The sequence below is a fragment of the Typopeltis vanoorti genome, chromosome 7 (genome assembly GCF_054136105.1).
Source record: "Typopeltis vanoorti isolate ZY-2024b chromosome 7, IOZ_Tvanoo_1.0, whole genome shotgun sequence".
NCBI classification, from domain to species: Eukaryota; Metazoa; Arthropoda; class Arachnida; order Uropygi; family Thelyphonidae; genus Typopeltis; species Typopeltis vanoorti.
Window position 1 is genome coordinate 27,464,960 of NC_143555.1, and position 27,503 is coordinate 27,492,462.

The 27,503-nt window shown below is 34.9% G+C and overlaps 1 protein-coding gene across 2 annotated transcripts in view; it reads left to right on the plus strand.

Moving 5' to 3' along the window:
- The window catches only part of Nedd4 (E3 ubiquitin-protein ligase Nedd4), a 523,801-nt gene that overhangs the window by 113,097 nt on the left and 383,201 nt on the right, over window positions 1–27,503 (plus strand). For both annotated transcript variants that reach the window (XM_090395739.1, XM_090395738.1), the window contains exons 4-5: window positions 5,027–5,065; window positions 8,070–8,123. In XM_090395739.1, the coding sequence (XP_090251865.1) occupies window positions 5,027–5,065; window positions 8,070–8,123 (93 nt within the window). The remainder of the gene's footprint in view (window positions 1–5,026; window positions 5,066–8,069; window positions 8,124–27,503) is intronic.

Genomic DNA, 27,503 nt, shown 5'->3' on the forward strand with positions numbered 1-27,503 from the left:
TTTAAGTTTCTTTTTAAATCTTGAGGCCATCTATTCATATTACGAATCAAAAGATTGGTCTCGTTGTGGTTTTTCATGGTTGGATCTTTTTCTAATATTTGATGTGTAGACTGATCAGATAGTAAAGTCCTGATCTTCGTAATATAATCTTTGGTATTCATAATGACTGGAGTTACCTTTGTCTGTCTTAATTGCAGTAATGTCTTTGTTTCATTTTAAGTTCAAAATTGCCTTCTTTTCTGAGAGTGTAATATTCTGTTTCGGTGGTTTTGCTGTAGAGAGGATGATTACTTTTGAATCTTATTTCATTTGCTATTGTCTCTGAGAGTGAAGAAAGACCTTTCTCAATATTACATATGAAGTCTATTTTTGGGATATGATTAGGAGCAATAGAAAAGTTAAAACCTTTTTTAAAATTTCTGATTCTTGTTTTGAAAGACTAGTCCGAAGGGTTAAAAATAACTTTATCATCCGGGAGACTTGGTCTAGAGTTGCATTTTTTTCTATAGAGTTCGTCAAATTTTTTGATTTGAGATACTTGACTAGACTGAAAGGCTTTGTTGTGGCTATTGTGTATCATGCAGTCAATTATATTCCAAGTTGAGTTGTCTATGCTATTGGAAATATCATCAAAGCCTTTCAGTCTAGTCAAGTTCCGGCATTTAAGGACAATTCTGTTGAATGAATATCTGACATATTGGATCCTCTCTCTGAGTAAGGCTAAAGAAGTTTTGTAATAAATCCGTTTTGCGTTTTTTGATTTTATATGTTCTTTGACAATTAGGAACTTGGGGATGATAGAATACTCTTTTTAGGGAAGTGAGATTAAATTCACATTAGAATTGGAAAACAACCATCAATTACCCTTTTTGGATGTACTAGTTAAAAAACAAGGTAATGGACAAATCAAACTAGCAATCTGTCGTAAACCTACAGATACGGTTGTTATCTCTATTTTACATCTAATCATCGCTATGCACAGAAACTTAGCATTACATATGCTAAAAAAAAGCAGAGTTAAAAATATCATCACAGAAGAAAAAGACGTACGTGCTGAGCTTTCCCTTATATCAAAAACTCTATCACTTAATGGTTATCCTCAAAATATAATTAATAAAATTCTCTATAGAAACAACCTCTGGCGACACAGTACGTATCATCCATCATAATAAACTATGCAGGCTCAGTCTCCACCAAAATAGCAAGAATTATGAAGCCTTTCAACATCAGAGTTGTTTTTAAACCTACCATAATCATGACAGTTATTAAGATCCCCTAAGGATAGCATCGCTTTCTACAAATATGCAGGTGTTTACAGCATACCATGTATGTGTGGACTGACTTACATCGCCCAAACTTCACAAAGCCTAGAAATCCGAAAGAAGGAACATGTCGGAGATGTCAATAATAATAAAACAGACACCTCAGGGTTAGCACATCATTTCTCAACTTCAAACAATTCAATAGATTGGGACAACAGCTCAGTGCCATATATCAAAGAGGATTACAGATGTAGAACCTTTAAAGAAGTTGCAGTAGTCGTACGGACAGGAAATAACCTCAATAGAAACCAGGGAATAATGTTAAAAGACATTTGGAAAAACCTATTAAATTTATTAAGTTTTGCAGAATTAAATTACACGAAAAATTATAAAACGTGACTTAATAACAATGACTAAGTCTTCACGCTTTATGTATTTGATGTCATGCATGCTCTCCAATTTTAACTGTTTTTTAAGTCCTTTTTGCATTTAATATTAGTATAACTTTTCTTGTCTTGATAAAGCCAGACAGACACAGCTGGCAAAACTAGTCGACTATTATGTATAAATGTTTAACATTTATAACTATGTTTTTATTTATAAATGTATTATATGTATTTATATTTATAAATGTTTAACATTTATCCACTAAATCCAATATTATGTATCGATTTCTGGTGGTGTTATACTTTTTGGACGTTCTTCATGTGGATCATCTTCAAGCCTCGTACGGCCATGTTTAAACTCGGCATCCCATTTCTTAATCATAGGAAACGAAGAAAAAGAGTGCCCATAAAATGAACTTCGAATGAATTTCTTTTGCCATCAAACCTTCTTTTACAAAGAATTTTATAACCGCACAATACTCAATTTTATCCATTTCAAGAGATACAGACAACACTTTTGCTTCAGACAGCTTTATAAAACAAACTACTTGATAGAATGACTTGCAGTTTTACCTGGATGCTTATAACAGATGTAGCAACTTGGGAAAAAAAAAATCTCTTGCAATAGTGTTGCCATCTATTGTTGAGGCGAAGAACTTTTCAGACCACCCTCGTATTTTTTGATGAAGTTTTATGAAGAACATTTTTGATAGTATTTTTGCTTTAGCCATTATTTATAAATGTATTGCTAATAATTTGTAATTCTTCTTTAAGAGCTTGTTCATTAGAGCAAATTGTTATAGCTCTGTTTTTGAGGGTATTTTGTGAAGGGTGATGATATGAGATAGCATGTATATATTGACTGGTATGTGTAGGCTTGCAGTAAACAGTGAAGGATAGACCACCTGACATGTGATCAGTGTATCCAGGAAAGGAAGAGAGTTCTGATTTTCACTTTCAGTAGTAAATTGTATTTGCTCATGTTGTTTGTTCAGGTGATTAAGGAAGGTGTTTAACATTTGGCAGCAGTGTGACCAGATAATGAAAACATCGCCAATGTACCTAAGCCAAACTGTAGGTTTTAAAAGTGAAGGAATCTAGAGCACGCTGCTCAAAAGCTTCCATATAAAAGTTAGCAGTTGTGGATGGGGAGAGAAAGTGGTGAGCCCATGGCTGTACCTTCTTTTTGTAGGAAAAATGTACTCTGCCACACGAAGTAACTGGAACGTAGTGTTGGAACGTATATCCTAGTTCCGAATCCGACATCTTGTTGTAACGTACTCTTATTAATAAAATCAATTAATTGCTAATTGATCACTAATCCAAATGTAGGGAAATTTATATTTATACTGCACCACCCTATATTTAGATTAGTCTATATAAAATAGTAGAATCAATTTTCAATTAAATTAGCAGTCTCCTTACTCATTCAGGCCGAATTTAATACTTTTCACTTGAGGCTCCCGCAAGATTCTAATTATTTATGAACGGTCCAATAAAAAAGAATCGGGCAAACATAATGTTGAAATTAACAAAACATTTAATATAAGGTTATATGACAAATACATGAATTCCACTTCTAAAATAAGACATTACAATTAAATTAGTACATCATGTCAAATCATTCATATTAATTCAGTCTTCAAAATCTTCACATACAAGTTTCACAGTTTTCTCTATTACAAGATTCCTTACTCAGATTAATACAACAGAAATTCTTGTTTAATAGTTTGCCTATATCTCTCAGTTATACTCCATACTTAACTCTCAGCAGGCACTTATCATATCATTAAATACGACAGATATTATTTCAAGGCAAATTATTTTTAACTTCTAACTTCGGCGATATGCCACAGTAAATGTTAGAATAAGCGAAATGGAACTATCACTCAAATCTTCATACACAGAAACAAATAAGATATGACTGTCCTTACCGGAATTTATCTTCAGCACGTCAGATTTAATGTGAGCACATCTTCAAATTATATTTATTACACCCATGGAACACATTTAAAAGAATTCTTCAAGGTCATAACTAGATTATTATTTGTTGCGCTTCACAATTCTCGACGGCAACTATAGGGCAGATTGATATCCTTGTTTACTACTTCACAACAAAATAACCTCCGTACAGTTCTTCCTAAAAGCAATATAGAAATAAGTAGTAATTCTAAGCTAACTGGATCTATTCTGAATCCTTCATTAACCTTCCAGTCCTTTAATTATCCAAATACGGCACCAAATTCCTATTAATGCCACTGCTGACTTTACTTTCAGCTATCTATAAGTTTCACTTCGTCTCTGCACACTTCTAAATACTACTCTCTTGAATTCCTGCCCTTCAGTCCTTTTTATTTACTTTCACCCCCTTGCTTATATCCTTCCTTCTTCCCCTTCAAAAACTCTTCATTTTTTCTATCTCTATTACTACTCATATATTTTTCTTCTCTCCTCCTTATCGAAGCTCACGGTCTACCCACGCACGTTCCATTTTATTTCTCTCTCCATGGCAACGAACAAAACGTAAACATTCGTGTTAACGTTACGTAAGGCTATACTTATACATTGAGTAATGAAAAACATTAATAAAAATATTACAGTTACTTAATTTTCTTTCATTTCATTTACAATTAACAATAATAAAATATATGTTACAGTATATATATAAGGTACATTAAATTATATACATATAATTTCTCATAATATTATTGAAGGAATAAAGTAAATAAGATAAATGATATTTATCACTGAGTCCTTCCATTAGTAAAATATACATTAAAATTATTTAATCAATAATAGCTGATGAAATTCAGGAATAATACATGAATAATAATTCTTAAGCAAGGGATTAACAAATAATTTTTAAACAACTTGTTTAAGTCATGCTTAATATATGATAGGTTATGTTAAATGTGAATGAAGGACAAAATATACATAATAATTTCATTCACAGTTTAACAGTAGTACATGGGCAAAGAGAGCCGTAATGTTATTATGGCTTGTCAATACAGATTAGATCCATTTGGAAGTTGGTAATATATGCTGAATCTCACACACACACACATGCTGAATTGGCCAACCATGCAGTTTGTTAGCAGTAGCCTTTATATGTGTGTGTGTGTGTGTGTGTGTGTATGTATATATATATATATATATATATATATATATATAGCATGGTTAGTTACTATTCAGTTCTACAGTGCATGACTGTACATAGATTTTTGCACATCTTATGTAAATATTTTATAAAAACTAATTCATTATAGTTTCATTATTTATTTATATTAACTGCTATGACAAATCAGATCTGTTAATAAAATTTGGAAATCTAAGCAAATAAATAGTGTTTTGTTAATTCATTTGCTTGTTTGTTTCCAGACATTGAATCCCAGATGGGAAGAAGAATTCATATTTCGGGTAAGTTTAATATATATATATATATATATATATACACACATATACAGGAATACCTTGTACAGCACGGTTAATTGGTTCCAAGAAGAGTCTGCGCTATGCAAAACCGCGTTGTTTGAGGTCTATTTATAAAGGTTTTCAATTTAATTTGTTTATTACAAAAATTTAGGATAATAAAAATCTTTAAAAATGAAAAAAAAAATGTTATTTTTATTAACTGAATAACAAATAAAATCCTTTTAATCTGATATAAAAGTTGTAGAAAACAAAACAAATATTGCTTCAAAATTAGCGTACAGTAATTTACTTTTTACTAAAGTAGTCTTTTAGTGAGCCCTCCTTGTCTTCTTTGTCTCTTCAAGTACTAGATCTCTGTAGCATTTGATGGCATTATTAAAACTTTGTCTCACTTTGATGCCTCTTTCCAAATTCGGGTTGGCATTTATGAGAAAGTCGGATGCTTCGTCGATTTTTCTCACAAAAGTTGAAAGGTCAGCAAAGGAAAATTCTTCAACCATGACATCAATGGGGTTGTCTTCTTCTGCTTCATAGGCTCGTTGTTGTTCCAACTCCAAAAGGGTTTTATCATCCAGATCGTTTGAATGTGAATCAATACATTCGTTCACATTGTTACAATCGAAACTTGTAAAACCAAGATCTTTGCCCATCTGCACAATTTCTGTTGAGATTTCTGTATTACAAAAGCAACAAAGTCCTTTGAACAATGTGGCAAGATATTATGCCATACGGCTCTCGTGTTGCTTTGAGTCACATCTTGCAAAGATTCATAAATATTTTGATTGGCATCTTTTATGTTAAATTTCTTCCAAAATTCACTCAAAGTCCAAGAATCTTCTTCTGCTGCAGCTTTAATAGCTTGAGCAAAAGTTTGTCTTAAATAGTAAGCCTTGAAAGTGGAGATAATGCCTTGATCCATCGGCTGCAGAATTGATGTTGTGTTTGGAGAGAAAAAAAATGAATCTTGACATTTTCATCTAAGTCAGTCAGTAGAGTTGGATGGCCTTGGCGCATTGCCTAATAAAAGAAAATTTTTAAAAGGAATTCTTTTTACAGTAGCTTTTAACTTCAGGGCAAGAACAAGTTTTAAACGAGTCTTCAAAAATTGAACGAGTCACCCATGATTTTTTATTCGAACGCCAATGAACAGGTAAATTGTTCTTTGTAAAGCCCTTGAGCTCTTGGGTTTTCCGCTCTGTACACTAGCAGTGGCTTCAATTTTAAATTGCCCAATGCATTACCTCCTAGTAAAAGTGTCAATCGGTCTTTTGAAACTTTATACCCAGCTTGTGTTTTTTCCTTCTCTGCTAGAAATGTGCGCGATGGCATTCTTTTTCAGAACAAGCCAGTCTCGTCAGCGTTAAAAATTTGATCATCTGTGTAGCTTTCCTTCTCAATAAGCTCCTTCAATTCATTGGGAAATAATTCTGCAGTTTTAGTCAGCACTTGCGCTTTCACCTTGGATTCTTATGTTATGGAGTCCCATACGCTTTTTGAAACTGTAGCACCACCTGCGACTTGCTATAAAAGTTTCACTGGTTTTACCTCCTTCATTTTCGCTTTCATTTTCTTTTATTTTATCATATAGACTTGTTACTTTTGCCTGGATTATCATTTGACTCAAAAGAATCTTTTTCTGATTACAATCTTCAATTCAGATCATTAGAAGGCGTTCCATATTTTCCATTGTAGAAGATCGATTTCTCGTGATCACTTTTGACATAAGAAGCAGTGCTCATTCCATGTTGTTTAATCTTTTCTTTGCTCTGAATAATTATTCGTACAGATGACTCATTCATTGAATTCTCACGTGCTATTTTAGCAAACGAAGTGCCATTCTCGTGTAATTTCAAGTTTCTTCTCTAATGTCAACCACTTGCGTTTTTTTTTTGTTACTCCAACAGTGTCTTGTTTGTTTCGTCTCTTTTCACTCATACTTAAATAATAAAAAAAAAATGAAATACTAATATTAACGTAAATAATAAAATGCCGCGGGGAAAGAACGTGTCTTTGTGAGAGTCAGTCGAATAACTACTGCATACACGTGGCTCTCGACTGTCACTTGTGGCACCCGGGAGTTGCCAGTCAGTGTTGACAATGTTAGTGTATGTAATAATAAAAACCACATTAGACCAAAACTGCGCTGTAAGGTATTCCTGTATATATTTATTTATTTTGTCGAAAGTTTTTTCAGTTGGTTATAAATTAGAGATGCCAAGATTCTTGTTTAATCCTTTATCCAAGTGTAAGCAAAGTTTACATGGCTAGGCTACTTGTATATAGAGGCTAGGGACTTCACATTAATTGTCTTAGCATCCCATAATGCTAAGCACACATCCTTTTGGAATGGTGTGCATAATGCTATGCATTATGGAAAGGGCCACTATCCAGACCACTTTTAAACTTTATTGAATTCTTATCGGCAGCAGCCAGACCCAGAAGTGATACCAAGGTTGAAGTAATGTAGACCTCATATACTTCTCACATACAAGTAGTGAAAGGGTAATAACAAAAAACCTTATTATGAAAATACTCTGGATTAGAGCTAGTTGAAAATTTTTTCAGTTGGTTATAAATTAAATTAGAGATGCAAAGAAATCATATTCTTATTTAATCCTTTATCCAAGCACAAGCAAGCAAAATTTGCCTGGGAAGTATCTTTGTGACTAGGCTACTGTATATGGAGGCTATGAATCATTAATTGCCTTAGTATCTCCATTTAAAGCACACACCTGAAACTATCCCTAATTTAGAGTATTTTCATAATAAGGTTTGACACCTTTTCACTATTTGTATATGGGAAATATTAGAATTCTGCATTACTTCAAACCATGGGATCTCTTCTGGGTCTGATTCCCAGTGATGAAAATACTTAATGTGCAAACGTTGTTTGCTTACTCTTGGATGAAGGATTAAACAAAAATGTAATTATACATATATTTGATATAGTATTATATTAATGTTTTCATCTGAGTATATTTTTCTGTAGGTAAAGCCACATCTTCATAAAATAATAATGGAGGTTTTTGATGAGAACCGCTTGGTAAGTCTTTTTCCATATGGTTTTTAATAATTTATATTAGGAATAGCACAAATGCTGTTTTAGAATTGGAACCAGGTATATTAATTGCAGGTTTTGCAAGTGCTATACAACAGAAAATACCTCTTAGGGAGAAGAGGTGAAGTTATGCATTAGGGGTTCTGTCCTAACAGCCACAGTACAAAATGTCAGTTACCCAAACTTAGTAGCTGGTATATATATATATATAGGTGATTGACATTGCAGTTTAGCATAATCCATTCTTACTAAAATTGTAATATGCATTAAACTTAGGCTACTCTATAATACTTCTAGTGGTAATTGTTTATTTAGTTCTTATGTTAATTTTCAGAAACTTATAGAAGCATATAGATATGTTTGTGTGTACTGTATAAATTGACATAAATCTTTATCACTTTACTCACAGCACAAAGCTGCCAATTTAATTGTTTCGCATTTTGAGAAACTTATTGTTGTGTACATGCATCAAAAGAATTCATGGAAAGCAGTAACATGCCTGAAATTTAAGAGATACTATTACAACCAGTAATCTAGAAACCATGTAAAGCTTACCTAAATTTCATATTCTCTATATGTCGTGAAAATGTTGCTAATTTGAATAAGCTTTTTTTTTTAGAGAAGTATATGTAACAATTCAGAGCTACTTGCCTTCTGTTATATCTTCCTGCTTATTGTCCATTGTACTTTTTTTTTATCCGAGCATGACAGTCTATTTTTTATACAGCTTTTGATGTTCTGTAATGATAGCTACTGGATACCTGTCATAAGTGGAAGTGTGAGCTATTTATCATTATTATTCTTATTGACATCTGACCTTCATGGACTCAGAGACTCATCATGGGAGGTACACATAATGCTCATCCAATCATGCTTAAAATGATTCAATGTGTCTATATTCACAACACACTCAGGCAATTCATTCCACTCACCGACCACTCCATACAAATAACCTGCTCCTCACTCCTCTGCTTACACCTCTTCATAGTTTCCAGTGATGGCCTCTTGTTCTATCACCCCCCCCCCCCCATTCTATGAAAAATCTTACATGTCAACTTGATAATAATCCCTGACTAGCTTATATGTTCAATCATATCCCCCTCCCCACTTCCTCCTATTCACGAGGTTTTGCAATCTACATTCTCTCAATCTGTCTTTGAACTCCACATTCCGAAGACCACTGACAACCTTTGTAAATTTTCTTTGGACCCTTTCCAACATATCCTCATCACCATGAAAACCCAGATACCAATCTGTGCACAATAATCCATATGAGACCTGAACAAGGCCTTATACTATTGCATGATTATATCTTTATTTCTGCATGTCAGGGTCCTCTTCATCATTGCCATTATCTGATGTAATGTCTTCACAGTGTAGCAATGTGGCTCCTGAATTTCAGGTCCTTGTCCACCACCACCACTCCCACATCTCTTATTTCCTCTACCTCCTTTAAAGTTTCCCCATCAAGCATATACTTCACATCCCATCATTGCTTACCAAATTAGAAAACCTTACACTTTGCAATATAGAACTGATAGTTCCATTTACCTGCCCATTCATGCAGTCTATTCAAGTCCTCTTGCAAGGCCATAACATCTGCTTTGCTCTACTTTTAAGATTACACGGTGATTTATAAATTTAGGAACACAAAAACACACGTGTTGAAAAGATTATTTTATTAATTATTAATAAAATAACACTTGACGTTTCGACCCGTGTATCGAGGTCATCATCAGAAGGATACATGCGTATAAGGAACCAAGCTACATGCTCTAGCCGTGTATACCAGTAAACTAAATCTATGTACCGTATATTATCGCATATAATGCAAACTAGAAATTTTGTTTGAAAACTAGCCCTAAAATGCCATGTCCACGTATAATGCGATCTGGTTCCATAACATTATAAATAATACAAGACGAATTAACGAAAGAAATATTTATTTTAAAACAAAATGTCAAAATACAATACGAATTAACGAAAGAAATATTTATTTTAAAACAAAATGTCAAAATACAATACGAATTAACGAAAGAAATATTTATTTTAAACAAAATGTCAAAATTCTTTAAATTCTTCTTCATCTTTTGAGTCGTCAAACATTTCGTTTATAAATTCATCTGTAGGGATTGCGTCATCAGTGTAGCAGTTGTCGTCATTGTCTTCATGCTCTCCAATTTGTTGTGCGTCATCCTCGCTTTCGTATATGATGTGACCTTCAGATCCATCCATTGAATTACTTATTCCACATTTAAGAAATAAGTGTTGAATCATTTCAGATGGTATCGAATCCCATGCTTCTTTAACCCAGCTGGTGACTAGGGTAATCTCAGGCTTCTGAAAATTTCTACCCTTTGTCATCTTCACCAAACCAGATGACATCCATTCTCTCCATTTTTCACGTAAGTGATCTTTAAATGGCTTATTCAAGCTGACATCAAGCGGCTGCAAAATGGAAGTTAGATCACCCGGTATGACTGCTAGGTCTGTACATAGCTCACGTGTTTTCTCTTAGCTTGCCTCTGTTAAATGCACCCGGAACATATCCCAGACTAGCATGCTTTGTTGACGTAACATGCTACCTGGATGTATGTTCCATACTTGATCCAGCCACAATTGTACACCTTCTTCATCCATCCAACCTTTCTGATTGGCACGAACAATTAACCTGGTGGAATTTTCTTCCTTTTAAATATCACTGTTGGCTTTAATTTGGTTCCGTCTGCCATGCATGCTAGAACAACGGCAAAATGCATTTTTTCATGTCCCGTTGTTTTTATGAAGACACCCTTTTCACCAACTGAGTTTACTGTTCGATTCCCAGGCATATCAAAGTACATGGACGTCTCATCCGTATTGACAATTTGGGAAAGTTCATATCCGTGACACTTCCGTAATTTTATGATAAATTTATGGAATGACTGCACTTTTTCTTCAAGCTGCTTTGGTAACTTCTGAGCAATTTTTGTTCAGTGTCGTAATGTTAATGCTTTGTGTTCCATAAATCTGTTGTACCACCCCAGGCGAAGCAAGAAAAGATGAAATACCTGGTGTGTCCTTGAAGTTACCATTATTGAGTTGTAGAGCTCGAAAACAAATTGCATTTCTTGTTACTATAATGCCATCTTGTCGTTGCGTCAAAATCCATTCATTTAGCTCTTCTTCGAGTTCTGGAAAGGATGCTACATCTCCACGACAGGCACATTTCGTTTTGGGGATTTTTTCAAGACTGTCTTTTTGCTTATGCCAAAGTCTAATATTACTCTCTGCTACACCAAATTCTCTCATAGCAACACTGTTATTATGTTCTTCTGCAAGCTGCACGACACGCAATTTAAATCCGGCTTCAAAAGATGAACGTTTACGTTTCTGTTGGTTCATTTTCAGGCTAGGTTTGTTTAACGAATAATATTTAAAATGAACTGTGGTTAAACCGATATACCTAACTGTGCGCTATCTATCTCACTGTGCTCTATCATTCGGCGACGGAGAGCGCATGCGCAGATACGATGCGCGCTCGGTTGCTGAATGCGAGTGGGTCAAGTAGATTTGGTTGCATAGGCATTAGGTAGTATATATTGTGTGTGCAAGTCTAATAAGATGTTATATTTTTTAGGATCTGCATATAATGCGAACCCCTAACTTTAAGTAGTATTTTTTACCATAAATTTTTCGCATTATACGCAATAATATACAGTAGTTAATTAATCCTTTTTCCAAGCCTGACCTCTAGCGATTAAAATAAATAAATAAAATAAAAAATAAAATAATAAAAAATAAATAAAAAAATAATTATAAAAAAAAATTTTTTTAAATACAACTACAATAAACTGCGAAAGCCCTCATGTATTAATATTCTTCTGGATTTGTACAGTTCTGATTGTTACAATATGATTTCCTTCAGTTGTTGTTGTTGTTGAATGTTACAAACACTTCACCAGGTTGTCTTCTTGTAGTGGGATTTTTCTTCGGCTTGTTTAGGTTGTTATACAGGTTGTAGATGGGTCTTCCACAATCTTGGAATGGTTAGGCCTTCATTTTTGTTGAGATTTGGGTTATGTTTGAGCATTTCACATGACTCTTTAGTGTTTTGGTGCGATGTAGGGACTAGGTATTTTTCCAATCAATTCTGTGATATGTTTGGAGTGCATGGTCAGAAAGGCCGGTTTTTCCAAAATGGAGGTATTTAATGTGTCATTTGTGTTCATCTTGTCTAATTGGGATAGTTCGTCCTGTTTCCCCTATGTATGGTGTGTTACATGTGCATTGTATTTTGTATACCCCTGGGTGGGCTAGGTGTGGAAGAGGATCTTTAGAAGAACTGATTAGGTGTATTAACTTATTCGGGGATTTAAAGGTGGTTTTAATGTTGTATTTGCATAGTGGTCTGTCTATTTTTTCAGAAATGTTTCTAACATAAGGAATGGCAATAGCATTCCTGAAATCTTTTTTGTTCTTACTGGTATCTTTGTGGAGGATCTTGTGAATAGTTTTTTTACTGTGTTCATTTTTTATAAATGTTTGGTTGATGAATCTTGTATTCCTGGATTAGAGCTTGTTCATTAGAACAAATAGTTTGAGCTCTCTGTTTAAGGGTGCTTATGACACCTAGTTTTTGTGTTGGGTGGTGGTAAGAATTTTTGTGTATGTATGTATTGGCCTGTGTGTGTGTAGGTTTGCGGTAGACTGAGAAGGAGAGACAGCCAGAGGGAAGACGTGTGATAAGTATGTCTAGGAATGGAAGAGAGTTGTTTTTTTTCCATTTCAATGGTGAATTGAATATGTTTATTTTGTTTGTTTAGGTGGCTAAGGAATGTATTTAGTGCTTCGCGGCCGTGTGGCCAAATGGCGAAAATATTGTCGACCTATCTGAGCCAAATTTTGGGCTTTAGACATGCTGCACGTTGCTCATAGTCTTTCATATAAAAGTTAGCTATTGGGGGGGGGGGGGGGAGTGGTGAGCCCATGGCTGTACCTTCTTTTTGAAGGTAAAAATTGTTTTGCCACACGAAATATCCGGAGCGGAGTACGTGGGCAAAGAGGGCGTAATGTCGTGTGGAAATATGTTCTGTAAGAGCAAGATAGTGTCATTGATTGGGACATTGGTGAGAAGGGAAGTCATGTCAAAGCTGACTAATAAATCTTGGTCTTTGAGTGTAATGTTTTTAATTTTATTTATGAAATGTTGTGTATTTTTTATGTAGGAAGGGGACTGACCTACCAATTCCTTGAGTGTGGCTGCTAATTTTTTGGCTAAGTGATAATTTGGGCTGTCAATTCCATCAACAATCAGACGTAATGGTGTGTCTGCTTTGTGTATTTTTGGCAGGCCATAAATTCTGGGTGTGCGGGCATAATGAGGTATTAATTTTTTTGTTGTTTCTTCAGGCCATGTGTGGACAGATTTGATTAATTCATTTGTTTTCTTTTTGTGGGGTTGTAGTTTACCATTTGGTAGGTGTTGTGGTCTGATATCAAATGGTTCGTTTTTTCAGTGTATGTTGTATGGTCCAAAAGGACAGTGGCATTACCTTTATCTGCTTTCGTGATTATAATGTCTTGGTTATTTTTTAAGGATATAAGGGCCAGATTTTTGGTTCTTTTGTTTAAGTTGTTGCTTAATTTTTTTGTTTGAATTTAGTATACACAATGTTTCCATTCATGTTTTATCAGCTAGATTGGTGGGGAGGGATCTTAAACCTCTCTCGATATGATAAATGATATCAAGTTTGTTCACTGACCTCAGAGCAATGGCGTAGTTCAAACCTTTCTTTAGCAGTGATAGTTCACCTTGGGTGAGATTATGGTTTGATTGGTTGATAACCAAGCTGTGGTCCGATGGTGGGTGGTTGCTCCTAACTTTGTTTGTGGACAATTGGGTACTCCTTGTGATGTGGGTTTGTGATTGGCTGTTCCTTTTGTTATGGCGTCCTGGTCTTGTGCTTTTCTGTTGTTGTAGGGCTTGAAATTTTATTATTAATTTTTCTTTGTTTTTTAGTAATAAGTGCTTGGCCGAGTCATCTGTGATCCTGTCTAAAATCTCCCAAATTTCTGGATTAACGTAGTTGGATAGCTCTAATTTAAGTTGTAGAACTTTGGCTTGGGTAGATGCTAGGTTTATACACATAGTTAATTGGCCTAACCATTCCAAGAATGTGGAGGACCCATCTCCAACTTGTATAACAACCTAAACAAGCAGAAGAAAAATCCCACTACAAGAAGACAACCTGGTGAAGTGTTTGTAACATTCAACAACTGAAGGAAATTATATTATAACAATCTTTAGCAGTTTATTGTAGTTGTATTTTTTTATTATTTTTTATTTTATGTATTTATTTATTATTTTTTATTTTATGTATTTATTTATTTAATTTTTTTTATCGCTAGAGGTCAGGCTAGGAAAAAGGATTAATTAACTACGTAGATTTAGTTTACCGGTATATACGGCTAGAGCATGTAGCTTGGTTCCTTATACGCGTGTATCCTTCTGATGATGACCTCGATACAGGGGTCGAAATGTCAAGTGTTATTTTATTAATAATTAATAAAATAATCTTTTTGACCCGTGTGTTTTTGTGTCCCTAAATTTATAAATACGAATGCTTTGCTCTACATTGTTCTCCTCAATTTTGCATAATATGCAAACAGCTGCATATCACTACTTAAACCCATCCCAATTTAACATACAAATTAAACAATAGTGGTCCCAAAATTGACCCTTGCGGTACAACACAATTACCTTCCTCTTTCGGGATACTGCACTGCCATATACAACTTTCTGATACCTATTTAACAGCCATTCACTGATCCAACTCAGAAGTCTGTTATTCAGTCCCATCTATTTCAATTTATTTAACAGTTTGTCATGTGGCTGTCTATCTAAAGCTTTTGCAAAATCCAAGTTCACAACTGTATATGCATCTCCCCTGTCCAAGGTAATTGTCACCTCGTTATAGTACATAAGTAATTAGTAAAACATGATCTCCCTCCCTTTAACAAACCCATGCTTTTACCCACAAAGAATACTACTGTTTTCAACCCAATTCTGTATTCTACTTCGCGCCCATCTCTCTAGTACCTTCACAACAGCACAGGTTCCAAGGGAGTGGAAAGAAGCCTTACCACCACCTTTATACAGTGGAACAATTTTACATTCTTTCCACTTCCTTGTAACCTGTGCTGTTGTAAGACTTATTAAACAAGCATGCCAGTTCTACTGCCAATTCCCCAGAACATTCCCTTAAGAATTGTGATGATATGTCATCAAATCGTATTGCCTTATTGACATGAAGGTTATTTCCTCAAATACCTCCTGCTCACTCACAATTAAACCATCTTTTTTTATGTCCTCTACATTTAACTTACAATTCCACTCTGATCAAGATGAAACATCCTTATAAATTATAATAAATTTAGTTTAATCCTTTATCCAAGTGTGAGCAAACAAAGTTTGCACCTGAAAGTATCTTCAGGACTGGGGTAAGGTGGTACAACACCGGACAACTCGTTGCAAAGGTGGAGCAAGCTAACATCACTCCTATCTCAGTATCTCCCATAATGCAAAACACATCTCCTTGCTGATATGTATAATGTTATGCATTAAGGGAAGGACCACTACCCAGACTAGTTTCGATCTTTATTGAGGTCTCTTCAGTGGGAGCCAAGCCCAAGTGGAGATATGAGGCAGAAGCATTGGCAAGGTCATCTCTACCTATAGGAGTTGCCGAACGGTGTGCCATCTTTTTATTAAATTTTTTTTACAACACTCAAAAAGAATTAAAATAGAATTTAATACTTCCTATATTTTTTCCTAGTCACTAGGACATCTACGGGGATTACAAAAAACAATTAATGTAACATGCACACACAAATCTTATAATAGGACGAAATATAGGAAGTATTAAATTCTATTTTAATTCTTTTTGAGTGTTGTAAAAAAAATCCATTAAGCCTCCAACATGATGTCCTCACAGCACTTAAGCCTCTGCACACCTTTTTATTAAATTACTCTGGATTTAGATTTAGAGAAAGATGTTGAAAGCTTATTTTTTTGATAGGAGTATTAGATATATTAGATAGGAGTGATGTTAGCATGCTCCACCTTTGCACTGAGTTGCCCGGTGTTATACCACCTAACCCCAGTCCTGAAGATACTTTCATGCACAAACTTTGTTTGCTCACACTTGGATAAAGGATTAAACTAAATTTATTATAGTCTAACCAAGTAAAAAATAAACTTTCAACATCTTTCTCTAAATCCAGAGTAATTTAATAAAAAGGTGGCACACCGTTTGGCAATTCCTATAGGTAGAGATGACCATGCTAATGCTTTTGCCTCATATCTCCACTTGGACCTGGTTCCCACTGAAGAGACCTCAATAAAGGTCGAAACTAGTCTGGGTAGTGGCCCTTCCCTTAATGCATAACATTAGACATATCCGCAAGGAGATGTTTTGCATTATGGGAGATACTGAGATAGGAGTGATGTTAGCTTGCAACAAGTTGTCCGGTGTTGTACCACCTTACCTCAGTCCTGAAGATACTTTCAGGTGCAAACTTTGTTTGCTCACACTTGGATAAAGGATTAGACTAAGTTTATTATAGTATAACCAAGTGAAAAATAAACTTTCAACCCTTATAAATTGATAACTGAATACCTCACCAATGTCTTCTGCAGCAGTTACCATTCTATCATTTTCATCTATTAACATCATCTTACCATGATCATTCTTTCTTCTACTTACCACATATCTAAAAAAAAAACTCTCTAGGGTTTTTCTTTGTCTGATTTGCCAATTCTGCTCATACTGCACTTTTGTTTTCCTTACTAACTGAGTCACTTTTCTGGCTTGTTCTTTATCCTCTTCATGAAACTGATTATTATCATTAATCATCTTGTTCTTCTTCTTCTTCTTCCAGATTTCATGCTTAATCCCCTCATTCATCCAATTTACACCTACCTTATTCAGCCTATTGGCCTTGTGAATACATTCACACATTGATGGTATGTATGGAATACATGAACTGACAAAGAAAAACATGACAAACTCTGCCATGGGATCCATAGGGGTCTCATGCCTGGATAAAGGAGGAGGGTTGGTCAGATGAGTGTCAATGCTTTGACTGTAAAGATAAAACATGATTGTTATCTGATGCCTATACAATCAACAGCTAAAACATGCTATCTCGGACGTTGTCTGAATGAACAAGGTCCACGATACCAATCGAGCGATCTGGGTTGCATCGAAAAGTGGGATACCAAAAGGAAACAGAAACTTAAACTAACAGAACTATTATCAGTAGGAACATAGAATGTATGGACACTTTGGATGTCAGGAAAACTAGAATTACTTCATGAGGAAATGAAGAGATATTGGCAGTGGTGAGCTATAAGGGGCTTGCCCGAGCCCTTCGTTAAATTTTTCTCAAATTTGAGAGCCCCTTGTTCTTCTTATTTACTTTTTTTATTTTTTCAAAAAAAAAACAAAAAAAAACATAATTTTTTGAAATATATTAAGCAACAAACTCATATGGCAACCTAACAAAGTGATTTTATTAAATAAATATTACAGTTACTGTTATTACCATTTTGCAAATAAGAATTCACTTTTATTAATCGCATATAAATAAATAGGACTATAAAATAATGCCCCTTGATTGGTACCTTTGATTATCACTTGAAGTATAAAATCAAAGAGAAATATAACATACTTCAATATTATTGTGTTTAGATAATATTTATTTATTATTTATAGATTGTTTGTCATAAAAACTTCTATCGCAAACAAAACAAATTTATTTTGTTTATAAAAAATGCTGACTATTTCATGTGTGATTATAAAAGATTTTATTCTTATTATATTTTGATAGTAAAAAAATGTTTTTCTTATGTAAGATAAATTAACATAGATGATTGTGTGCAAATATTTGATGTTTAGATCATGAAATATTGGTTTAAAAATGATAGCTTTTACAGGTTGTCCCTTCATACTTTTTTATTGGCATTTGTACACAAGCTGTATTAATAAAAGTTTTTTGTGTGAAATACGGCTTTTTTTTGCTTGACGATGCGAGCCCTTTATTAAAATTTCCATAGCTCACCACTGGATATCAGTGTGATATACTAGGACTGGCGGAGATGCGATGGACATCATCAGGAGAAATAAATGGATGCGAAATCATATGGTCAGGACATGGCACGAAGCAGTAGTTGGTTTTCTTCTTAACAAAAAAGATAGAAAGGCACTGTTAGGCTACAAACCACTTAATCAAATCATAGTAGCAAGATTTCAAGCAAAACCATTTAATATATCAATAGTCCTAGATATATGCACTCACATCTGACAGCACAGATGAGGATATTGACTTATTTTACAAAGATCTGACAGAGGCAATAAAAACAGTACCAAAGCAAGATGCACTAATTATTGAAGGTGATTGGAATGCCAAAGTTGGAATAGATAATGATGGTTGGGAAAGCATCATGGGAAAATATGGTTTTGGAGAAAGAAATGAACAAGGTGAAAATATGTTAGAATTTGCTGGTGACCGTGAGATGATGATCTGTAATACAGGAGTCCAGCATAAGGAGTGTAGAAAATGGATGCTGTGATCAAATAATGGGAAAACCAAGAACGTGATTGATATGATTACGATTAAAAGAAGATGAATAACATCAGTACAGCACTGTCGAACTTTTCAACGAGCAGATATAGATTCGGACCATAGTTTAGCGATTGCAAACATCAAGATGAAATTAAAAAGAAAATATAAACTCCATCAGAAATGAAGATATGAAGCAGAAATAGGAAGAAGGTACAGAACAGTGTTAGAAGAGAAACTTAAAAGTGTGGACAAAGAAAAAAAATTGAATCTAAGAGTGAAAGGAGTAATAAAGGCGATAGAAGACACAGTTGAAGAAACAGTACCAGAAAAAAAAGATCAAGAAGTAGATTAGACAAGAAACACTGAAGTTTGTACAGGAGAAGAGAATGTTGAAGATGAGAAGGGATACATCAGAACAAACAGAGGAGCAATATAGAAGAAAGTGTAATGAGGTGAAATAGCAGTCAGAATGGATAAGATTAAATGGTTAGAAGCCCAGTGTAATAATATAGAACAGCACTATGGAGAGCATAAAACTAGGGAGATGTACAAAATGATTAGAACCATTAATAGAAGGTAGCAACCAAAACAGACAACAATTAAAAATGAAAAAGGCAAAGTATTGATTAATAAAGATAAAATTGTACAGCAATGGACAAGATAATGTAGCAAGCTATATAAAGAAAAACTAGATTTAGATAGCATTGGGAAACTGACTGAAGAATTGAAGCAGATATCACCACCAGGTAATGAGTATGATAGGGACATTTTAAGAGGAGAGGTAGAAAAAGCAGTAGGAGATCTAAAACACAACAAGAGCCCTAGAGAAACGATTAAATATGGTGGCGAAAGTATAGTTACAGAAATGCATCAACTATGTAATATGGTATGAAAAGAAGGAAAAATGCCAGAGGAGTGGGTGAAATCGATATAGTGACATGATACGAGAAAGGAAATAAACTAGAATGTAAAAATTATAGAACAATTGCTTTAACAAGTCACTTTGGTAAGGTGGTGAAGATATTGACAGAAAGATTGAGAAAACAGTTGGAGGCATACTTGCAGATGAGTAAGTAGGATTTAGGAAAGATAGAGCTACAATTCAACATATTTTGACAATGTGGTTAATAGCAGAGAAAGCTAGGAGAAAAAATATAAAAGGATATACCTCAGAGGAGACCTCCACATAGCCTTTAAAGGAATGCGGAGAACCGACCAGGGCTTCTGACCTAATGTCCAATCCTCACCTTCTCGTGGTACACCCTGTTGGGTATCTACTTGGATACTGAATGAACGAGGATGGGTTGGCAATTTGGGATTTAGCTGACAAAATTGTATGCTTATTGGTTAAACCAAAATTAAAAATGATGGTACAACATGACAAAATTTCATGCCGGCTGGGGCATCGCCCGGGTAAACAAGGCCTCCCATTGTTTTCGCCAGGGAACCAGGGCAAACAGCAAAAAGTCAGCTACTGGAACAAATCTGAAAACACAACCCAACTCAACATCACCAGAGTTAAAGATCGGTACTATCAACATAAGAAGCCTGAATGGCAAAGAAATGGAGCTAGCTGAGGAATTAGATAAGTAGCAGATCGACATTATAGGGGTGACTGAAACAAAAAAGAGAAAAACTGGTGAGATCTTTCTGAGCAATAAATATAAAATGTTATATTCAGGCAATGGCAATCAAGGAAAAGAAGGAGTAGCCATAGTATTCAACACAAAATACGAGGCTAATCTTCTTGAATGGCAGTCAGTCTCAAGTAGAGTAATGTGGGCATATGAGAATGGGAACTGGACAATGAGACTTATTTGTGCCTATGGTCCCACAGAAGGTTCTAATAAGGTAGAAGTGGAGAAATTTTTGGAGGCTTTAGAGAAAGCAATTGACACAAATTAAAAAGGAAAAGTTGGTCCTTGTTGGGGATCTCAATAGCAGAGTAGGAAATGATTGTGAGACATACAAAAATATTTTGGGAAAATTTGGAGAAAAGAGCAAAGCTAATAATAATGGCAAATATCTGTTGGATTTCTGCTCAGGACATGGACTGGTTATTACTAACACCATGTTCCAACATAAAAATGTGCAGGGTGTACAGAGGATTTGAAATTGGAAGTGATCACTATTTAGTCTTGAGCAGGATAAAATTGAATTTCATATTGAAAAGAATAACATGTAAGAAAGTTTTAAGGCGAATAAAAGTTGAGCAGCTCTCAGATGTGAACTGTAGACTAAAATACACAAAGATTATTGAAGAAAAAATGAAAGAGTTTGAGAACAGGAATCAAATCTTGGAGATTCAGTGGCAAGCCTTGAAGAAAGCCCTGATTGATTCAGCTTTGAAGTTGTCTGCAAGGATAGAAAAATTAGAACTCCATGGTGGACACAGGAAGTTAAAGAGGGAGTGAAGGAAAAGAAGAAAGCATATCAAAAGTTCCTGGCAAATAAGTCAGCTTGTGCTCTTAGAGAATATAGAGACAAATGCAAGGATGCAAAACACTGTGTAAAACTAGCTAAACAAAAGTCATGGGGGGACTTTGGCAAGAATATAGAAAATAAATATCAAGAAGGTGGCAAAATATTCTGGGGGTTGTTGAAGAAGCTTAGGAATGGAGGAAAGAGTGCTGTAAAAGGAGTTAGAGATGATAAAGGTGACATGAAAACGGGAGAAAAAGATATCCTTGAAGTATGGAGTAATTATTTAAAAAAAAAAACTGCTAAATGAAACAAGCAGTAATGACAGCACAGTGGTAAAAAACACTGACCAGGCATGCAGGCAGGAATACATATCCATACTTGAAGTAGAAAAAGCCATCAAAGGCTTGAAATGTGGAAAGGCAGCAGGAGTAGATGATATTCGACCAGAAATGCTGAAGTATGGTGGTATTAAAGTCTTACAGTTGGCTGCATTGCATAGTTCAGAAAGCCTGGACAGAGGGACGAATTCCTGATGATTGGTGTAGAGATCTCATAGTACCCATATATAAAAAGGGAAATAAAATTGAACGTGAGAATTACAGAGGTATTTAACTACTGAGGTTCCTGGCAAGATCTATGCAAGTATACTTGAGACACGGTTGAGAAGAATTGTGGAAGAAAAGCTGGGCGAAGAACAAGCTAGATTCAGGCCCAATAAAGGCTGTCAGGATCAGATAATCACTTTATGACAAATAGTCGAGAACGCATGGGAATATAACAAAGATCTGTATTTAAGTTTTGCCGATTTGGAAAAGGCATATGACAAGGTGCGAAGAGAAAAGTTATTCAATACGCTACAGTTGTATGCTGTCAATGGGGCATTATATCAAGCAATACTTCGTCTTTATTTGAGTTGTAAGTCAGCAGTTAGAATTGAACGAAGCACAAGAAGATGGTTTAATCTTAAATCTGGTGTGAGACAAGGATGTACATTATCCCCTTTGTTATTCATTATCTATATGGATCACATTATGAAGGAAAGTTGTATTAAACATGATATCAAAATTAGAGATGTTAATATCAGCTCTTTGCTTTATGCGGATGATGTTATACTTCTAAATAAATCTGCTTCAAGTCTGCAAGATTCTCTTACTAAATTGAATAACTGTTGTAATAGATTATGGTATGCTCTGTCTCGAAGAGTTTAATTAAGCTTATTTTTTATGAAGGATGGTTGTATGAGGTTGCATTTAGAAATCTTCCAGTGTTTGTCAGTTACCTATATACAGAGGAGAGTTTACTTTCTTCATTAACTTCTAATAGAATATCCAGAAAAGGAAGTTTTTAATTTTTTTTCTTGTTCTAAAGTGAATTTTATGGTGTTGTGCAAATTGTTGAGATAATCTTTGAAATTGATAAGTTCATCTGTCGTTCCACTATCGTCACCATCCTTCACAAAAAAAAACTTAATTAAAACTCTTCGAGACAGAGCATACAATATTTCCAGCACACAAGAAAGATGTAATGAAGAACTAAAATACTTAACACAAATCCTCCAACAGAATGGATATGAAACCAAAACCATCAAGAAACTTCTTAAAATGCCTCTAGCTAACAACACAATAAAGCAGGATTACAAAAACGCAATCATGCTTCCTTATATCAAAAATGTTACAGACAAGCTTGCCAAATTAATGAACAAACACAACATAAAAGTAGCCTTCCTATGGAAAAAATCTCAAGATTCCTTCATCCACCAAAACCACCTCATCATCCTCTTAAAAAACCAGGAGTCTACAAAATCCATTTCTCTTGCAGGATTTGCTACGTAGGACAGACAGGAAGATCCGGAGAAATACGCATGGCTGAACACCAAAAAGACGTACAATACAAAAGAGAACAAAAAACGGGTCTTGCTTTCCATACCACTTCCATTGGACATGATCTACTCTGGCAAAAAATGACGATGTCATACGTAGAAAACAACAGTTATATAACAAAATTTAAAGAAGCTGCTAATATGCTAAAAAACCCAACCCAATGCAATAAAAATAAAGGTTTAATTCTCCATCAACTGTGGTCAGCTCTAATAAAAAAATCTACCTCAATCTGAGCTCGGACTGTATGAACTAGAACAAGAACACGTGACATCGTCCAATATTGTTCAACGTCAATAACGTTATATATCTGCATTCTGTTATTTGAGTTTTATGAATAGCCAGACAGTTATGATTTGTATTTATTAATTCTCTTGTTTAAACTTTAAGTTATACTATTTACCCCTTGAAGATGTAAATCCTACGATTTACGAAACTTGTCGGGAACTATTATTTCAGTGTTTTATATAACTGAATAATTAAAAAAAAAATGTGGTGTAATCACCAAAATATATCTTTTGAACCAATTAGCCACAGAAGTCTATGCCTGCAAGTGTTCAAACCAGTTTTAACTTATGGATCTGAGAGCTGGGTCAGAAGTAAAACACTTGACCAAGACTAGAGACCGCAGATAAGAGAGTCCTGAGAAAGAGATTACAGGCGTGAACAGATGGCATCAGTGGCAATATCATATTAAAAACGAGGCTATTAGGAAAGAACTTAACATTGTCAGCATCCAGGAATGCGTTAGCAGAGCTAATCTCAGGTGGTATGGTCACTTAAACAGAATGGGTGAAGAAAGATTAGCAAACAAGTGTTTTCTGCCAGGTTGGCAGCAAAACGACCCAGAGGAAGACCAAGATATAGGTGGATCGATACGGTACAAAGTGTCTCAGATGATAGAAATATAAGATCTGATAATGTTGGAGTCTTGACAAGTAACAGACTGATTTGGAGGAAAATTGTAGATAGGAAGTTAGTAATGATGTAATTTTTTTCATATAATACTATCATATCATGTACACCCCTTGAGGGTACATGGCAGGAATTTGATGATGATGATGATACTTGCTTTGTTGATTTTCAGAAGGCATTTGATAGTATCAACCAAAAGTGACATTAGCAGTGCTAAATTCCTGTAGAATTGATAGTCTACTAATAGCTATATTAAAAGGTGCGTATAAGAATTTAGTTGCAGCAGTTAGAACAGGTGATGATTTGGGGAAATGGTTCGAACAAGCAGAGGTACTACACAGGAGACCCAATATCACCAAGCATTTTCAACGTACATTTAAAAAGAGCAATGGATAAAATGAAGGAAGAAAGGAATATCAGTATATGGGATGAGAATTAACAATATGAGATTTGCAGATGACATTGTCATTATTGAAGAAGATGAAAAAGAACTACAAAAAACATTGAAACTGTTAAATGAGAAAGAGAAGAGATTTGGACTTGTTATGAACTTGAAAAAAACAAAGAAAATGGTATTTGGGGAGAAGAACATGAAACAAAAGATACAAGTGGATGGAATGGATACAGAAAATGTAGAACAATTCACATATTTGGGAAGTTAATGGAAGTTATTTGGGAAATGACATATGATTTGGACTGGAAAAAAGAAATAAAGATCAGGATTGCAAAGGGAAGAACAAATCTGAAGGCTATGGATAACATCTGGAAAAGTAAAGTGATCAGCCTACAAACAAAACTAAGAGTACTGGAAACATGTATCTTCAGTGGTGTGCTGTATGGATCTGAAAAGTGTAAATAAGGAATCAAGAAAAAGAATTTTGGCATTTTAAAGAACTTGTTACAGAAAGATTCTAAAAATAGGATGAGTACAGAAAATCACAAATGAAGAGCTCTATCAGAAGATACAACCAAAGTAGAATCTAATGCAGAAGATTATACAATGGAAGAAGCTGCAGTTATTTGGATACATCTGCAGAATGAGTGAGGACCCAAAGATAAAGACATTAGTGTAAACAGAAGAGGTAGACCATACAGAAAATGGATAGACGATATAAAGGACTGGTGTGGAATGGGTTTACAGAAACTGCAACACTGTGCAAAAAAAAAGTGGAAGAAAGTAGTGAAGAAGGCATCGACAACAATGGGCAGTGAGCCCATGGTTTGCGATGATGAAGCAGCATTTATTTCCTTACTGGTCCACTTATATCCTTTCTTCACAGAGGTGTGCATATGGCTAGTCACAACCCAGGTGATCACTTCATGATCACTCTCACCAACTGGAGGAAAGTGTGAACCCCCATTCATAGTTACTTCCTCTGATGATATGATCAGATTTAAAACTCTCAATCCTTGTGTGCCCTTCTTTACCTGCTGCCTGAGATGATCATCTCTCCAGAACTCAAGAAATTCATTTTCCTTATTCTCGAATGCTATTTCTTCATTCCAATCTATACTCCCATAATTAAAATCGCCCATAGTAATTACCCTTCCTTTTGTTCACTAATCCAAGTTGTTTATACATTTCTCCATCATCACCCTCCACATTCCCTGGCTTATAGCAACATGCATCTAAATATGTCTTCCTAAATATGTCAACTTCCACATTACACCATACCGCCTCATAACCATTGCCACTATTTTCCTCTTTCATGACTGTGGACTTAATTCCCATGCTATCATCAGCAGCACTCCCACTCCCTACTTGCCCTTTCTATCCTCGTGAAAAGCACTTTATCCTTCCATCTCTATTCCCATTAGGATTTCATCTTCATTCAACCGTTTGTCACTTACCCCAATGATTTTGGGGTGAATAAACTCAGTCACTGAATCCATTTTATCCCCCTTATGTCTGATACTTCTGGCATTTGTAAACAATCACAGTAGTTATAGGTCTATAATCAGTTCTATCCAAGCCATGGTTGGTTGCGATATCCCACTACACCTGCCCTTGTCCAATCACCTTTATCACCACTTACCACAATCTGCTCAGCCTCAACTTCCCCATCCACATCACAATATACTCCATCTCCATACACACGTTCACTGCTACTTTCATTCACTAATCAACATCCATTCTCCCTATGCCATGTCTCCCTGTCCACCTGGGCTTCCACCGTTTTTGTGTTGCTTCTTTATACAATGTTCCATTTCATGGTAAGGTAGTTTACATCCTATCCTCTAAGGAACAGCATTTGTTGGACTTTTCAAGGATTGCAACTTCCATCTGAATGATATATGCACGTAAACACAAAAAAGATATTTAATTAACCAAATATTTTGGTCTGGAAATAGCAGATCATCCTCAGTGGTATTACAAGAACGGTTTTAAAAAAATACAAGCTAGAATACTATCAATAGATCGTTGAAAATAGAACACGTCACGTGATGTTATATCACTAAGTATGAAACGGAATATTTTGAAGTAGAGACATGATTTAAAAAAAAAAAAAAAGAGTAATCTTGATTAGACTTTCCCAGATTTTTGATATAGATATATAGTCATTACGATTTAGGTTGGGACGATGGAGCAAGGCCTCTACGCTTTCCTTGAACAAACGTTCAAACCTATAATGGGATCTATGCAAGAGGTGAGTCCTGGACCAAAAGATGCTGTGGTCAGTTTCAATCCCATGTTGAGCCAATCCAGACTTTTCAGGTTTGTTGTGAAGAATGGAGGATTGATGTTCTTGGATTCTTTTTTCAAGAGAACATCCAGTCTGTCCAAAATAGGAGAGATCACAGTTGCAAGGAATTTGATAAACTCCAGGAAGAGAAAAAGTTGAGCGTTTGTCTTTAGGAGAAGGAAAATGAGAAGACAATTTGTTAATAGGAGAATACGTAGCTGTTAAATCATATTTCTTTAAAATTCTTGCGATAGGTTTTGAAATACCGGAGATATAAGGAATAGGCACTCGACGTATTGAAACTTTGTTGTTTTGTGGAGGATTATAACAATTGAGAAGATGTTGAGTACTTTTTTCAGAAAAGCCATTGAGTTTCATGTGTTGTTGGATAGTAGAAAGTTCTTTCTGTAGATAATCAAAAGTAGAACAATTAGTTTTGGCTCTTCTGATGAGGCATTTTATAATTCCTGTTTTTTGATATGGATGATGGGCTGATTCTTTAAGAATATAACGACCTGTGAACATTGGTTTTCTGTATACCGTAGTTGTAAGAGTATTTGAAGGTGACCGGATGAGGAGAACGTCTAAAAAAGATAACTGGTTGTTTTCTTCTATTTCCGTAGTAAATTTTATACGATGATGCAAGGAATTGATACTGTTTAAAAAAGAAGGTAAAGAGTTTTTGCTGTGTGGCCAAATAGTAAAGATGTCATCTATATATCTTATCCAAAAAGGATGGTCGAGAGAAAATAGATGAGAAGAGGACTTTTTCTAAATGTTCTAAATAAAAGTTGGCTAGAGCAGGAGAAAGAGGACTTCCCATGGCCGTTCTTTCTACTTGGCTGTAAAATTTATTT